An 18,238-nucleotide genomic window follows, 5' to 3' on the forward strand; every position below is an offset into this window, starting at 1 on the left:
AGAAAATGTTCTGTGGTAATTTTGCAGTGAAAATTGTCCATCCTTCTAATGGCGGTTTATTATTTTTGTAGGAATCATGTAAAATGACGTCAATGACTCATTCTGATATTTGATTTTATTTGAACTAGTGCATTGAGTGTTAGAACATTTGAGAGTCGTATTTTATGAAATTCTAAAAACACTGTTAATACGTGAAGTATGTGATGTGCCTTTTTAGATTATATCATGCATTTACAGTATCCTTCACCCCCCATGAAACGAATCGATAATTTAATTTTGTTCAGAAAACGTTTCATATCCGTATGTTTAGATTTTTCACAAACAGGGAAAATATATGCACGGTTAAAAGATCGAATTAAAAATGTGTACAACCAGTCAAATGCAACGTACTAGAACAATTAAGTTTATATTTTTAATAATATTAATTGTGTGCGATGCCCAACCTATGGTCTCAGAAACGACAACGACAGACAATCGAAGGACCATCATTTTGGCTTCGTAACGCTAACCTGACATGCTTGAGTCGAAGGATCGATAGTATTAAGTTCCTAATTACATATACAAGCAAATTAAAGAAATAAAAGCTCAAGATAGTCTTCTAGAAAGTGATTCATACAGCTCCCTGTTTTGTGCTTCGTTTGCTACTTTGCTTGCGATATATCCTCACCTTACCTGTTTTCTGCCAGAGACCCTAGCTAGAGTAAGTGTGAAATAGAAAATCCCAAAATCGATAAAAGTGTCATTGTTGTTCATTTAATATTGGTATTCAAAATATTATTGTAGGGAGAAACAACGCCCAAATGTCCAGGCCCAGTCACCCTTACCATCAGATACCATTACAACTGCACCAGTGGAACTGGATATATGTAATTTCACAAGTAATGCAGATATCGACGACCAAATCAAAATACGATTAATTGACGAGAGAAGTCCAAATTTAAACTTTAAATTTCCTGTCAAGACCTACAGTGATAAAAGTGCCGTTGGTGGTATCAAGAAACGATACTGTCAACGAGAATGGTTCAATATATATACTTTCGTGTCCTATTCATCGAAGCTGGACGGACTGTTTTGTTTGCCTTGTGTGTTGTTTCCAACAATGCCTCTGCATGGACAAAGAGCTAAACTGTTGATCACGAAGAGTTTCCAAAACTGGAATGATGCTAAAAAAGACTTGCATGACCATTCAGTCTTGGACTATCACAAATCGTCCGAAGCGCGTATGCAAGCCTTTGTTGGAACACATTTAAATCCATCCAAGAGAATTGACTGTAATTTGTCTGCAAAGGGGGTGGAATTGATTCAACGAAACAGAAAAATTCTAGCGTCTATAATTAAATGTATTGAGTTTTGTGGGAGACATGGTATTGCTCTCCGGGGTCACAGAGATGATGAGATATCATCTCAAAATGTTTTGAACCGTGGAAACTTGTTATCACTTATAAATTTTAGAGTAGATGCTGGGGATACTGTTTTAAAAGAGCATCTTGACACATGTGCATGCAATGCTCGTTATGTTTCAAACACTGCACAAAATGAGCTTTTACTTTGCCTTAAAGATTATTTACAGGTGGAAATAATAAAAGAAATAAACAGTCAGAGCATCGGACCTCTATATGCGATTGAAGCTGACGAAGTTACAGACCGTTCGAACTGGGAACAACTAGGTATTGTTCTCCGTTACACGAAAGACTGTACTGTGACTGAACGACTAGTTGAATATGTAGCATGTGAACGCACGACAGGGGAAGCGGTATGTGCCGAGATACTAAAAGTGCTAAGGAAATTGGGTCTTAAACCAGAAAACTGCAGGGCTCAAACCTATGATGGTGCTGGTAATATGTCGGGGGTCAAAAATGGCGGTTCAGCTAATTTTTCGAAAGTTGCACTGCATGCTCCTTACTTCCATTGTAGCAGTCATGACCTAAACCTTGCCTTGTCAAAATCTTCCTCTTTGAATGAAATACATTGTATGTTATCTACAATTACCAAAGTTGGAATCTTCTTCAAATATTCCCCCAAACGACAGAGGTTTATAGAGGGATGCATCGAACAGTACAATGTACAGGAGAATGATACAAAAATAACAATTAAGAAAGTGAAATTGTTGTGTGAAACTCGTTGGGTTGAACAAGATACATGGAATGCTTCGAGGAAATCAGATCAAAAAATAATTCTGGCATGAAGTGGGATGCCAAAAACGTCACTGACGCAAATGGTCTTTTGTGTCAGATTACAACTTCGTCGTTCATTGTAGCATTCAAGTGTGCTAAATACCTCTTTGGTTATACATCCGCTCTAGCCGTAATGCTACAGGGTACTACGATGGATGTCATCAAGGCATACCAGGAAATCCAGTTAATTATTGACACCTTTAAGGATATGCGTAATAAAGCAGAGGAAAAGTTCAAGAACTGTATATTCCCCGATATACTCAAAATGGGAAGAGTAGCAAATATTGAGATTTCCGTACCACGTCGGTGTGGTCAACAAACATTGCGAGCAAACGTTCATGGTGACACACCAAAGACATACTGGAGACGAGCTGTCTTCATACCATATCTAGATGGAATCATCTCACAAATGAGGATACGCTTCTGCCAGCTTAGTTCCACAGTTGTGCGCGGTTTGGGTCTCTGCCCAGCTAACCTTCAACTTCTTTCTGATGACAGTGTAGCAGCACTAAAATCTCACTATAAAGATGACCTTCCTTGCGTGTACTCCTTTGAACATGAGATCGAACTGTGGAAACGAAAATGGGTTGGAGTTGATGACCCTCCATCTTCAATACAGGAAACACTAGAAGCAATGAATGAAAAACTGTTTCCTAATATTGCTATGCTGTTGCGTATTCTGCATATCATACCCGTGACAAGTGCAGCCGTTGAGAGAAGTAACTCATCCCTGAAGTTAATCAAAACCCCACTGCGCTCAACAATGACCGAGGAACGATTTAATGCTCTCATCCTGCTTCATATACATAGGGACATTCGTGTCGACGTTGGCGCCGTTATTGACAAATTTGCAGGAAAACACCCGAGACGAATGTTGCTGCTACACCCACTTAGTTAAAGACAATACAGACGTGTTTTGTTGTTTCTCGAGTTGCATTCAACATATCCTAGATTCCCATTTCATCTTTATAAAAGATGGTTGGGCTTATATCCATAGAAACGAATAGAGAAGATAGTACGTGTTTGTTTGTTATTGTTTTTTTTTTTTTTTTTTATTTTTTTTTTTTTTTTGTTTTTTTGTTGGGGTTTTTTTGGGGGGGGGGGGGGGGGGTGTCCTCATCGTCCTATCCTTGAATTGTAAATCAATTCTGAATTTGTACCGCATATCTCATTTGGTATTTGTGGTCTTGTGTATGGAATCTTCAAAGTTTCTGTTAACTTTATGCAAAGTAAAACTAAAGGCTGAATTTGAAATTTGCATTTTATGATCCAACAAATAGAAATGTGAAGTAACAAGAAGTCACCAGTAACCAAGATTAACAAAATTGAAGCTGTTTTTGTATTTTGGAAGTATGTGACGGAACATGCTCTTATTTCTTTTCGCCTGTGGCGATATTAATTGTTTTAGAGGGCCGTGTGCAGTTCCAATAGGCACTTAAGCCCAGGTGGTCACTTTGTTACGTAATACCTCCGCGCGACCGTGGTCGAGCTGTGCCTAATACACACCCAGCCCAGGTGCGGAGGCCATGTGGCCAGTAGTTACGTAATACCTCTGCGAGTGCGGTTTTGACGACCGTGATTTTGGCGACTAAGGAAAATTGTCGTCTTGGTCGCTGTGGAAATATCATTTGTAGGTGTTCGGTGCCGCGATGTACCCCCAGGCGATACTGGGATTTTATAATAAATAGCTAGGGTTTTAGAGATATCAGGGAGAAACATAGGAAGGCTTCCAGGGGGAACGTTGTCCGTTTGGACTTGGTAAATATTATTTCTGCTCTGTTGTATAACCTTGATGTGATTGATGTGACTTTAAATATTTTAATACTGTATTATACCAATATTAATTAGACGGTGTTGCCGGTAATCTGACGCAGTAGACTGTGGGCTCACTGTTCTAATATATATAAAGCTTAACCAGTCATCCTAGAGGACCTAGGTAAACCGTAGGTTATTGTCTTTATTGTGATAGGTACCAGTATTAATTCCGTATTACAAGGTTACTGAATGAGTAGTTAAGGGTTAATGAAAAATTAACCAGTTAGGAATAGAGTTGTAATTCCTTTATTAATTAAGTTCCCCTGGAAGCGTTTGTCAGTTATCACACGTGTGGGTGTTGTGTCACGATGAAGTGATTAGAATATTGTGTAAACTAGACACCTAGTGATTAACTAATTAAGTGATCAGTTCTGGGTTGTTACTATTTGTTGTTGTTAATTAACTACTGCGGCAGTACATTTGTCAGCGTAGATTAATACAGATTCCAAAGTGTATTGTGTTTTCTAGTGAACTAAACGTGCTATATTATATATACTTTATATAAGATCTTATCTCTGTTCATACCTAGACGAGCCACGCGGGTATAACTGCCCGTTACAGAGAGATCTAATAGATATACAGTTAGGAGAGATATTTGGATAATCGTGTTTCATTTAGTTACGGGTATTGTAGGATCCCCGTGACAAAGTACTTAAATAAGTTATAAGTCTAGTTTTCCTCCTTTTTTACCGCTTGGGTAGTAGTCAAGTGGTCATCCGCCCATTAAATGTACGTTTCAATTGGGGCCTTTATTTATAAGGCAAAGAGCCACGGATTAGAATATTCATTTTGGTCTAATAATGGATTATAAATAATACAAATGACATTCATGGTCCTACAAGTTTTCGTTGATTTAGACAGAGGAATGACTTACTAATATCATCGACGATTTTACATGACCTGAAATATACTAGTACACCAGTTGCAGAAAGAAAGAAATGTTTTGTTTAACAATATACTCGACACATTTTATTTACGTTTATATAGCGTCAGAAATATGATTAAGGACCACAAAACAATGAGAAAGGAAACTCGCTGCCGCGACTCCAGGGGCTACTCTTTCAGATTAGCAGCAAGATATTACATACCATGGCTGTTGATACACATTGGCCCAGTTGTTCAAAGCAATGTATATTACTGAAACAACTGTTTCGATATTTCTTCCCATTTACCGGCAGCCGCAGTCAACGGAAAACCAGCCTAATATGGGAAGGAGAGATGACCACTTTAACTTTAAAAAAAAGAAGAGACCAGAGTTTATGAAATTTAGAAGATAACAAAAACAGTATGACAATACCAAAAACATACGTTAATATAGCTATTTTGTTACTCAGATGCGAGGAAATCGCGTTTCAGGCCACTTAAATTTCAAAATTTCGCGGGGGAGCATGCCCCCTCGCGCACCCCCTATTGAAAAATCCTGGATCCGCGCCTGTTAAAATATAACAAAAAGCGCGATCCAAACAGGTTTTAACAGGTGAATTTCTATTACACCTGCTAGGTCTACAAAATGGACTGCTTCTTGCTTTTCGGAGGCCACTATTTCGAGCCCTGAATATTTGTCAACGTCATAAACACTTCACTTTCACCTGTTCTTATGTCTGATGAAAACTACAGGCGTTAATGCAAAGAAGGCCTCTGCCCCATCATGGTATGAATATCGGTATGACGGTACTGATCTCGAGTCAAACACAATCGTGAGTTGCCAACTTTGGAGCTGTATTTAATGGGTTTCACACTTTGTCTGGAATTTAATAAATAAATTATAAAAAGTAGCTATAGCACGTGATTACAGTCTTTTTATTTTACTGTTTTAAGATCACTACAGCGGGTGTTTTGAATACGATAAAAGATACATTTTTATAGTACTGTTTCTCTTTCTTAGAAGATAATCAGAAAATTAGTTTAACATTCTAAATAAATACTTAGGATTACTGTAACATGATATTTATTTTAAAATAGTTATACACATACATCTCCTATAATTTTGTTTGACACGTAACTGATTTTAAGTAGGACAGTTCAAATTTATATTTTGATTTTTATTATATCAATGTCCGACTCATTATCAAATAAATATGATTCTCTTTGTATTCAACTTGCATGTCGACAACTCACAATCACTACCTACTTTAGCCTCTTCCTCGACCCCGTATGCGATCGTTTCTGTAACATTCCTTAATTAAAATATATATTTGAAATAATAATAATAATTTAAAAAAGAAAGAAAAATGATGGGAAACCGTGACTTGTATCTGTCTTTATTATCCACATGGTTCAACATAACCGGGTTAATAATAATCATACGATGCACACGTGTAATAACAAGTGTAATGACGAAATTTTGTGAAGCGATGCCATAACATGACGTTGCTTCCCCAGTCCTAGCTCAGATTGTGCATGTGATATATCAAATAATTTCGTCGTCTCCTAGTTGTGGTTGAAACATTTTGAGACGGTCCTTGGGCATTGCTATTGATAAATAAAATTACAATAATAATATGGATAATAAAGAAATTATTACACTCGCGTGTTTGTTGTACTTATTTTACGAAACTCGTGTCAGGATTTATGTATTACTCTCGCTCTCGCTCGGGCAATACAGAAATCCTGACACTCGTTTCGTAAAATCAGTACGACACACAAGCTCGGATAATGATGTATATTTACTACATTGTGACGTCATAAACCTTTACACGTGACATTTCAGTAGCAACGTTGGGTGTGTGTCTAATTATTGCACTTGAGGGAGTTGGAGATTTACTATCAAATTAATATGAAATTAACATGAAGTTCATTATAAAAGGTAAGTACGAATGAGAGAGAGAGAGAGAGAGAGAGAGAGAGAGAGAGAGAAGAGAGAGAGAGAGAGAGAGAGAGAGAGAGAGAGAGAGAGAGAGAGAGAGAGAGAGGGAGGGGAGGGAGGGAGTTAGGGAGAGAGAGAGGGGGAGGAAGGGAGTTAGGGAGATAGAGGAGGGGGAGGAAGGGAGTTAGGGAGATAGAGAGAGATAGAGAGGGAGGGGAGGGAGAGAGAGAGAGAGAGAGAGAGAGAGAGAGAGAGAGAGAGAGAGAGAGAGAGAGAGAGAGAGAGAGAGAGAGAGAGAGAGATGCAATTGAAAAAGAAGAGAAAAAGCCACATCAAACTAATAACAACCAATTTTAGAGACCAATAGATGCTATTTAGACAATTGAACAATTCCAGTTAATATGCCTCGGACAAAATATCTCGGTAAATGATAGCATGTGCACACGACAAACGTGCTTGAACATTTAAAACACAAGCGGCATAAGATTCGATGACTGATAATGTGCCCGTATCATATTTGCTTAAGCATTTAAAACACACATCACATTGCATTCTAAAATGGACTATATATTTTATTTCTTTTTCACTTTGCATCCTGTGTTTTCTGTTTTGTGTCTTAAACAACTTCACTGTGAATACGATATGATAAAATAACTCTTATTATATTGGAAATAACTTTTCTTACATTTATAATTATACCCAATGGACTATCAGAGAGAAAGCACTACACACGTCCATACCATTTGTGACACCCAATAGCCGATGTGTATTTTTGTGCTGGGGTGCCGTTAAACATTAATCAATCAATCAATCAATCAATCGATCAATCAATCAGTTCATTCATTCACATGTGAAGTTGCGATACAGGCCTTCCAACTTGACCTCTGAAAATAGCATAACCCGCTGCTTACAGTGGCCGAGATGGCATGACAGGTCCGTAGGAATGGTGATGGTGGTGGTGGTGGTGGTGTGTGTGTGTATGAATGTGTGTGTGTGTGTATGCGTGTGTGTGTGCGTTTGCGTGTGTGTGTGTGTGTTGAGGGGGGCACAGCCTACAATGGAGGGAGTTCAGTCAAATGGGGTGTGGGGGGGGGGGCATAAGCCGTATATTTATGTTTATTTACATAGAATAAGAAAAAAACCGTACATTTATTTTTATTTATTTTCTTTTCTTTGGGGGTGGGTGGGGGAGGGAGTGGCACAGCCCTTCCATTCTCTTGGTTCCTACAGGCTTGCATAACGTGTGTGTGTGTTTTGTGTGTGTGTGTGTCTCTCTCTCTCTCTCTCTCTCTCTCTCTCTCTCTCTCTCTCTCTCTCTCTCTCTCTCTCTCTCTCTCTCTCTCTCTCTCTCTCTCTCTCTCTCTCTCTCTGTGTTTGCTGTCCATCAACACATGTATATTCAAATATCCATTTCTACTTGCGGAAAGAGTGGCATGTATTACGGCAGCTGGTAACTGGTTTTTGTTCTTTGTAATCCTTACATAAAAACACAATTTGTTCACCTTTGTTCAATGTATATAGTTACCAAACAGATCAATATATGTGTAATCAATGAAAACTTCATTGATTAGATCTCTTTTCAAGGTGAAACACATAGCTATCAAAGCGAGACGCACACTGAAGCTTTTTTTTGTGTTTTGTGTTTTGTGAAACTGGATCACTGGAGTGAGCAATGGGGCGGGGCGTAGACCAATGGTTAAAGCGCTCACCTGATGCGCGGTCGATATACCTGTAGAATCGATTCCTGCCGGTGGCCCATTAGGCTATTTCTCGTTCCATCCAGTGCACCACGAAAGGCATATCAAAGGCCGCAATATGTGCTATCCTGTCTGGGGGATAGTGAAAATAAAAGATCCCTTGCTTCTAATGAAAAAAAAAATGTAGCGGGTTTCCTCTTTCAGACTATATGTCAGAATCACCAATAGCCGACGATTAATAAATCAATGTGCTCTAGCGATCGTTTTGAGGTTTTTTTGTGTGTGTGCCGAAAAGGCAGCAAAGATCTGTATACGCTCATAAAGTCACAATCGTTCGGCTTAGTGGTATAAAACTTGACCTGAGTAACAATGAGTACTAGGCAAATCCAACTGATATTTACCATATAATGTTAAAGGTAGTACTAAACCAAACAACTTCCAGCTGGGTCAAAGTTCGAGGTGCAAACGTTTGATAGAGAAGTGAACACCACAAGTCCTGTGATTGGTTATAAATGTAATAGTGTTGGTAGTAAAAAAATTAGTTTCATCTTGGCTAAAAATGTATGCAATTTTATTTCATCTAGTACCACTGTGTCAAGTAGCCTTGTGCTTGGAACATGTATGGGGTACCTGTAAAAAAAGTACTCAGATTTTGTGCGGAACTAGGGTAGTCATAGATGCTACCCGTTATCTCAGAAATGAGCGGCTTGATCCCCATTTTTTTCTGATTCACTTTAAGGGTGAGGGGTAGTAGTATTTATATCTGTGGTGTTTATGTCGATTGATATATTGCAGTTTTAGCCACATATGTTACTATTGTCGTCTATGGGATTTAATTTGGTAGTATACACCCTAAAGTGCAAAACAATGTGTTTGGCTAATGTATTTTATATGACTAAAGGCGACGCGACACGATGCGAGTGCCCCGTACGAGAATAGCCACGAGTATAGCCGATTGTAACAAGACACCGATACGATTTCGTCGGTTACTGTGCAAGCGGCTATTCTCGTATCTTGTGGTATCTTGTGGTATCGCCTTTATTGACTTTTCAATAACAGTTCAGGCGCGTATGCAGAAAATTATACGGTGTGTGTGTGCGTGCGTGCGTGTGTGTGTGTGTGTGTGTGTTTGTGTGTTTGTGTGTGTGTGTGTGTTTGTGTGTGTGCGTGTGTGGCTAAACTGTGACGAGCAAATTTTTAGGGACTCGTGTCATGCTCCATCGAAAAATATATTAAAAAAGGGGGTGGGGTGGGGTGGGGTGGGGGAGGGTCCGACCACCAACCTCCCCTCTGCATATGCGCCTGTATTTGAAGGAAAACGCCCATACTCCGTCAAACAAAGTAAAGTAAAAACATTTTCCAGCAATCTCTTGATATCATTGCTGTCATCACTATAAGAGATAAAACATGCAACATATTTCGTATCATCGTATAAATCACCGGAGACAACCGCTACAGAACTAAATTGTGGCCGACAGTATCGCATGTAAAGTTAGATGAAGCTGTTGAAATTGAATTCCGGGACATATGGCGCTGCAACAAGTACACAATACCTCCTGATGCGGGTTTTCGGCTAATTTATGTAGCCCATGGGAAATAAACATAACTGAATGGCGGTCATCCATCAAAGCGACATCTACCCCAGGGGAGACTATAATTAATAGGTATTTTACAGTTCTAAGGTTATCGCTATGTTGCCTTGATTACACCGGCGAGATCAGTGTTACATGTGGTGTATTCTGTGGATAATGGTTATGGCTTGCTTTGTAAGAGATCGGGTCCCAGAAACGAAGGGTTAAGGAAGTGCATTACGTTCTATTGGACTAATTCAATACTTTTTTTTAATGGAACTGATATAAAATAAACAGCGTATCAAAACACCCAGACAATACACCAATACAAAATACGGCACCTAACATCTTCATTTCATTTCATTTCGACTTATTTTCGTGCTTATATCCAATTAAAGTTCAATCACGCTGTCCTGAGAACACACATCTCAGCTATCTGGGCTGTCTGTCCAGGACAGTGGGTTAGTTGTTAGTGGTTAGAGAGAGAGAGAGAGAGAGAGAGAGAGAGAGAGAGAGAGAGAGAGAGAGAGAGAGAGAGAGAGAGAGAGAGAGAGAGAGAGAGAGAGATTGAGAGAGAGAGAGAGAGAAGAGGGTGTAGTGGTCTTACACCTACCCACTGAGTCGTTAAAACTCGCTCTGGGTGGGAGCCGGTACCGGGCTGCGAACTCTGTACTTACCAGCATTATATCCGATGGCTTAACCACGCCACCACCAAGGCCGATCAATCTAATATCTAATATATCTGCAAAAAAATGGGTGGGGGGGGGGGGGGGGGGTGGGGGAGTCATTTAATAATTGTTTTTATTACCAACCCTCATTTTCATTTTTTTTTAGCTGAGGAGAACCTGTCTGGTTTCACCCGTTAGTGTATACAATATAAGAACTGCACAAAACAAAATTTTTTTTTAATTTATTGACAATAGTTAAATAGTATTTGCACAAATAATTAGTGTCACATATTACTACCAATCGAAGCCGCGGCTGATTTTACTCTGTACATATTTTACAATGCTCCACCACCACCACCAGTCGACTGCCACTTAAACTACTACTACTACTACTACTACTACTATTACTACTACTACTACTACTACTACTACTACTACTACTACTACTACTACTACTACCACCACCACCAGTCGACTGCCACTTAAACTACTACTACTACTACTACTACTATTATTACTACTACTACTACTACTACTACTACTACTACTACTACTACTACTACTACCACCACCACCAGTCGACTGCCACTTAAACTACTACTACTACTACTACTACTACTACTACTACTACTACTACCACCACCACCAGTCGACTGCCACTTAAACTACTACTACTACTACTACTACTACTACTACTACTACTACTACTACTACTACTACTAATACTACTACTACTACTACCACCACCATTTCTGGTTTTGTAAAATGCAATCATTAGGAATATAGCGGAAATCAGTTTCGTTTATACTTATTTTCCTGCTTATATTCAATTACGGTTCACATAAAACATGCTGTGTTAGTGGTCAGTTGTTAGTGAGACAAGTCGGTGCAGTGATCTTACACCTAACCAATGTGTCGAAATGGGTGGGAGCCGGTACTGGGATGCGAACCCAGTACCTAGATGCCTTAAGCCGATTACTTAACCACTACACCACCGCAGCCATTATTCGTCGTCCGTTGTACAAAATGATTATATTTGCATTTAAAATAGAACATGTTGGTAACTCACAATGATTACCCTACCCTAGCATCTTCCTCGGTCTGATATGCTCTGAGTGGGAGTCGGTACCAGGATGCGAACCCAGTACCTACAAGTCCGACGGCCTAACGACTACACCATCGAGCAATGCGAAAAGACTTGCATTGGTGGTCCGATTTGAGCTTTGAAGATATTTGTGATTCAGCTATATAATAGACGGTGACCCCGGAATTTTTGAAGTTTTAATCAGCACGGGCCATGGGTTAAAATTCTGCAACACTTCATCGGAGCACTGCATTGCATTTGGTATAAATTAAATGTACCATATTAATATATTCTTCGATTTTTATTTTATGGAAGTAAACCGGATTGAAAGCTTAGAACTTTAATGAACATAACAAAACCACTGAGGCACGTAATTATAATCACTGACGAGACATTATTCATAAGCTGGCATTTGAAAACGTCGGAGCAGATCTTTATATTTTTTTGATTTATTTAGATCGTTCTGTAAAGACACACGAAAGGAAAAGACCGATTAAAAATAATATGTCGTGAGATATGATTATATAAAGTGTGTGTGAATGACGGTTGGATGAGGGCAAGAAAAGCCCATAATCGTTTACGACAAATGTAAAATTTCCTAATTACTGTTATGTTTTACTCACCAATGTGCTGGCACGCCAGCATGTATGTGTGTGTGGAGTTCAAACCTCCCCTGCTCCAAGCAATTTTTTTTTTAAATGCATTTTCCGAGGACCATGACCCGACCTACCCTGGATGTATTTCTTGTTTGTTTTACATCTAACAAGACGTAATATTGTCTATAATGCATTTAGACTTTTACTACAATTGTGGTCATTGTTAGATTCGCAAGCTGGAGTGGTTGGTGTGGGGTGGCGGGGTGGTAGGACGAAAGAGGGAGCGATGCAAAGGCGAATTAATATAAAAATTACCCCACCCCTCATTGCTGGCATATACGCTCGTATGCCATATACACTGTGTCATACATCAGAGATCAAGAGGGCGGGACGTAGCCCAGCGGCAAAGCGCTTGTATGATGCCACTGGATTCATTCCCGTCTGTGGGCCCAATGGGCTATTTTTCTTTCCAGCCAGTGTATCACGACTGGCATACCAAAGACCGTGGTATGTGCTGTCCTGTCTGTGATATGGTGCTTTGCTACAAAACATGCGGTGGGTTTTCTCTCTAAGAATATACGTAAAATTTACCAAATATTTGACATCCAATAACCAATGATTAATAAATTAATGTGCTCTAGTGGTGCTGTTACCCCTTCCCCACAAAACCCCCAAACCCAACCCCCTACAAAAAAAAAACAGCAACAGAAAAAACAACCACCCAAAACCCTAAACCAAACACCAAACACCAACAAGTAATTCAATACCGGTAACTCCCAACCACTCACATACACCCCAAAAAACCCCCACAAAAAACAAAACAAACAAAACAAATCCAAACAAATAACAACAATGATCAAGTGAAAAATAAAAAAAACCCCACCGTTTCATTTCAACTTATTTTGGTGCTTATAACCATTTAAGGTTCAAGCACGCTGTCCTGGGCACACACCTCAGCTATCTGGGCTGTCTATCCAGGACATTGGGTTAGTTGTTAGTTGGTTTGTGGTAAGTGAGAAAGAATAGTGTGCAGTGACCTTACGCCTACCCACTGAGCCCTTAAGAACTCACTCTGAGTTGGAGTCAGTACCGGGCTGCGAACCCTGTACCTATCATCCTGTAGTCCGATGGCTTAACCACTGCGCCACCGAGACCGGTAAAACGCACCAAATGGAATTTGACGTATCTGATTCAGTGGTTTTCAGACAAGTGATGTATCGTAATGGAATCCAGATGACGAGCATGTCGGGGGACTGCTCACTGCCTCTCTGATGGCTGACATGTTGACACAAGCCTATTAAAGGGCTCACTGGAGCTGGAATATCTATCAACATGACACAACTGTCACCACAGTCTGGGAAACCATCGACGTTAGGGCAAGTAAGGGGGCATCATTTAGCATAGTCGGTACAGCTTCCCTGCAACATTGAGTTTCAAAACCATGATTACTGTTGATACTGTCACAGTGTAACAATTACAATTATATTCAAATGTAATTTATATATTTAGCGTGCATATATGATTCAATTAATGGTTATTGTGTCACCTTCCAATTATGCGGTCTTTAGTTAATTAGGGGCTAGCAATTAGACCAATTTGTTTTTTTATATAATTCATATAAAGAGAGAGAGAGAGAGAGAGAGAGAGAGAGAGAGAGAGAGAGAGAGAGAGAGAGAGAGAGAGAGAGAGAGAGAGAGAGAGAGAGAGAGAGAGAGAGAGAGAGAGAGGAGAGGAGGGGGAGATAGACACACCGAAACCGAGAGAGAGAGAGAGAGAGAGAGAGAGAGAGAGAGAGAGAGAGAGAGAGAGAGAGAGAGAGAGAGAGAGGGGAGATAGACACATACCGAGGAGAGAGAGAGAGAGAGAGAGAGAGAGAGAGAGAGAGAGAGAGAGACAACACACACACACACACACAGAGACAGAGACAGCGAGAGTGAGAGAGAAGGACAAGAAGAGAGAGAGAGAGAGAGAGAGAGAGAGAGAGAGAGAGAGAGAGAGTAGAATAAAATAGTAGAATTACTGCAGTAAAAAAACGTTTATTATGACTACAATCCAGTTTACTTACAATTAATACTACATACAAATGAATCCCCAACAGAATACTTGCCCCCGATATCAAACGATGGCATCATTATTTACCAATGATACGTAATAGTTGATAACATGCTACACTGCATAGCAATACGGAGTGAGGAGTGCCTACCATTTAATAATCTATACGTAGTATATGTAGTGCCATTTCATCATTTCACTCTATAGCAGAACATAATAATATTAAAAAACATTAGTTTAATATACATTAACGCAAGTGGGATCCATAACGAAAAAAAGAGAGTAATTTCCGTAAGAGTATTCATATCATTTAACTTTCAAAGGCTTATGTAGAAGCCAGCTCATTCAATTAATTAACAACATGTATAAAGTTAAAGAGAAGTCAGCCTTGACGCTGGTAGATGCTGAATACGTCTCCAAGTACCGGCTCTAACCAATGGGAATTTTAACGACTCAGGGTGCCTTATGCTAGGTTCAGACTATCAACTGTCGATGCAGGGTTGGACAACTCGACAGTTGCGTTGTAATTAATTTCCACCACTCCAAACTTTCGACTGCTACGCTCAGATTAACAACGAAACGGTCGTATGAGTATGAGAATCGAGTTTTAAGAGAGCACAGATAACAGTCCGTCCCATCATTCTATAAAAATGTATTTTGTAATTAATTTCAGTTGTGTTTGACGTAAGACAAAAAGTAAAAGTGTTTTGGAAATAACAACAAAATACTATTTTTGTGTCCTATTTAGAAAACAATCTGCTTAAAAATAAATAACTTGTAGTACATTACATAGCATGAAAAAAGGCGTTCCCTGTGGAACGGACTATAGCAACTGAACAGTCGCAGAAGTCGAGATATTTGGCAGTTGACCAACTCCGTCGTGATAGTTGGTAGTCATTAGGCTACTACACCGACGTCTCTGCCAATGACCACTAGCAACGAACCCCTGCAATTTACCACCACACTCAGCAATCCTGTAGAGATTGCCGCGGTATATTTTATTTTTATTATCCACGACACTATTTTGCTTTGCACTAAAATGTTTTTTTTCAATGGCATGCATTTTTACTTTACCGTGAAAAATTCCCTTAATTGTATGACTGGAACAACTATTCAGTAACCCTGTCCTGGACACACACACGCACGCACGCACGCACGCATGCACACACACAAACAAAGACACATACACACACAGACACACACACATACACATACGCGCATACACACACGCACACACATACGCACACACATACACACACAGACAGACAGACACATGATACAGATGAGAGACGTATCCATGGCAGCGTACTCGAACTTCAAATGAAACTAATACCCCAAACAAATTCACAAAATTTACTCATATGAGTAAATTTGCTCGAGTAAATTTACACATGTAAGTAAAAGCAAAAATGCGAAGCGTTCGCATGACATTAACAATGGTGAATAGTGCAGTCATATAAAATGCAGATAGATTTGAATGTGCTTTAGTTCCTACCAAGTCCGAGATGGAAAGGTTGTTATCGTATCACAAGAAAGTCAGAAGATATTTTCCATACAAAGTATGTGTTGCACTCACTGTAGGATTGACACAAGAAAAACATATCTGGGCAAAATATTAGCAATCCACGTGGTGGGATAATCTAAACAGTGGAGAGGTCCAACAAGAGTGGTATGACAATTTCTGAATGGACAGGAATATTTGTGATACGGAAAACTGGGTTTGTATGCCACTCGACTTACGAAAACGAGTGGGTATAGCTATCTACAGGATGGCATCGACCGCGGAGTATCGAACTGTAGTGGAGTGGGGAACTCTACAGTATCAGAATGTAGCTATGATGTCACTGAAGCCATAATAAATGTCCTTATGGATGAGTATCTGTGTTTTCCTAAAGATGACGAACTCAAGGAAGTCATAAGTGGATTTCAAAAGAGATGGCATTTTCCTAACTGTGCTGGGGCGATTGATGGATGCCACATTCACATCATTGAACTGCAAGACTCCCATGGAAAAGGTGGTACTCGCTCATCCAGCAGGGTGTGTATGTGTGACCACAAATACATATTCAGGGATATAAACATTGGTTGGGCAGGGCGCGTACATAACGCCAGAGTATTAGCTATCCAGAGACCGGACCCGGGACAGACATGCTCGAAACTCTAGCGGTATATAAACATGTAAAAATACTTAGGACTTAGACTTAAAATAAAAAATTTGTTTTTAAATAATGAAAATAAAAATGAATAAAATACATTTTAGTTAGGGCTATCAACTTTTGTTATTGTTTGTTGACAAACTGGGAGCATTCAAAATGAATTGCAGGCTTAATGAGAACTCACCATTACTACACACGTTGTATTGTGTTACTTTAAGTGTACGTCGGTCCGATGATTGCGCGTTTGACCGTCACGTTATCCCATTCATTCAACACGAATGAACAATTGCAATTAGGGAAGGAACATAATTGTTTATGAATACTTTATAGATACATCTGAACAACACACGACCAGTTAAGTGGCAAATCATCTACGTTATACGGGGTCGGCTCGTTTAGTAGTTATGGCTGTATGGCAAATTGAGAATTGCACTGTAGAATTGCACCGGCCTCGGTGGCGTCGTGGTTAAGCCATCGGACTACAGGCTGGTAGGTACAGGGTTCGCAGCCCAGTACAGGCTCCAACTCAGAGCGAGTTCTTAAGGGCTCAGTGGGCAGGTGTAAGGCCACTACACCCTCCTCTCTCTTAGTAACCACTAACCAACTAACAACTAACCCACTGTCCTGGACATACAGCCTAGATAGCTGAGGTGTGCCCAGGACAGCGTGATTGAACCTTAATTGGCTATAAGCACGAAAATAAATTGAAATGAAATGAAATGTAGAATCTTAACATAGGCTTGCCAATGATGTATTTAACACAGATTGAATGTGTTATTTATGTGATTTTTACGACAGTGTATAAGACATGTAATTAAATCAACTGAAAAAATATAATCCACAACACGTTAGCTTTTCCTGCATTATTTAATCCAAGATTTTGTAATAATGTAACATTTAATTTCGTTCGTAAATCTAATTAAGGTAGTACACACCTAGTTAACTTTATTATTACATTTGTTTTTCTCATTAAAATCTGTCCTTATTAGCACACAGCTGAACTATCTACTGTGTCTGTCCAGTTCTCGTAGTTAGGTATTAGGTTAGGGACTTAAAAGTTAAAGTTTGTTTTGCTTAACGACACCACTAGAGTACATTGATTTATTAATCATAGGCTACTGGATGCCTCACGTTTGGCAATGCTGACATATAGTCTTAGAGGAAACCCTTTTCATCAGTAGCAAGGGATCTCTCAAATGTACGCACTTTCTCACTAGTAAGAGACAAGTCGCTTTATAGTTGACTTATATGCCTCCCAACTTAGCCGTTAACCCCCTCCCCATCTGAATAAGAGGGACTATCCTGAGTTTGCAATCATTGTAACATATTTCCAAATAGTAAATCCTTTTTAACAACTAAAGCTACATCTTGACAGGAGCCTCGGAAGCAATTAAAAGTTGGTACGGCCAAGAAAGCAATGTATATGATGAGATCTATACTGTGCGAGCGCCATAGGAAGAGAAAAACAAAAAAACGTTCCTGGCCCCAAAAGTGGTACGGCCACGGCTTCTGACGCCCCTGCCTTGAATATATTTTGTTGTTTATAATATGAGTACGTCGAATGTGTTTCTGGACGTCCTAATCATTGTAGTAGCTCAAGTTAGATTTTAATTCTTAAA

General features: G+C 39.5%; 1 protein-coding gene and 1 long non-coding RNA gene across 2 annotated transcripts in view; one reads left to right on the forward strand and one right to left on the reverse strand.

The window, feature by feature from the left end:
- The first annotated feature begins 2,139 nt into the window (after positions 1–2,139).
- On the forward strand, positions 2,140–3,072 carry LOC121374633 (52 kDa repressor of the inhibitor of the protein kinase-like). Its single transcript, XM_041501740.1, has one exon. The coding sequence runs from the start codon at positions 2,140–2,142 to the stop codon at positions 3,070–3,072; it is 933 nt and encodes a 310-aa protein (XP_041357674.1).
- A 10,228-nt stretch (positions 3,073–13,300) lies between these two features.
- The window catches only part of LOC121374040, a 68,951-nt gene continuing 64,013 nt past the window's right edge, over positions 13,301–18,238 (reverse strand). The window contains exon 4 of the long non-coding RNA XR_005958178.1: positions 13,301–13,829. This is a non-coding gene — a long non-coding RNA (uncharacterized LOC121374040). The remainder of the gene's footprint in view (positions 13,830–18,238) is intronic.

The sequence above is a fragment of the Gigantopelta aegis genome, chromosome 6 (assembly GCF_016097555.1).
Source record: "Gigantopelta aegis isolate Gae_Host chromosome 6, Gae_host_genome, whole genome shotgun sequence".
Classification (NCBI taxonomy): Eukaryota; Metazoa; Mollusca; class Gastropoda; order Neomphalida; family Peltospiridae; genus Gigantopelta; species Gigantopelta aegis.

Coding starts and splice junctions, on each gene's coding strand:
- LOC121374633 (XM_041501740.1), top strand. CDS start 2,140: ATGGAATGCTTCGAGGAAATCAGATCAAAAAATAATTCTGGCATGAAG.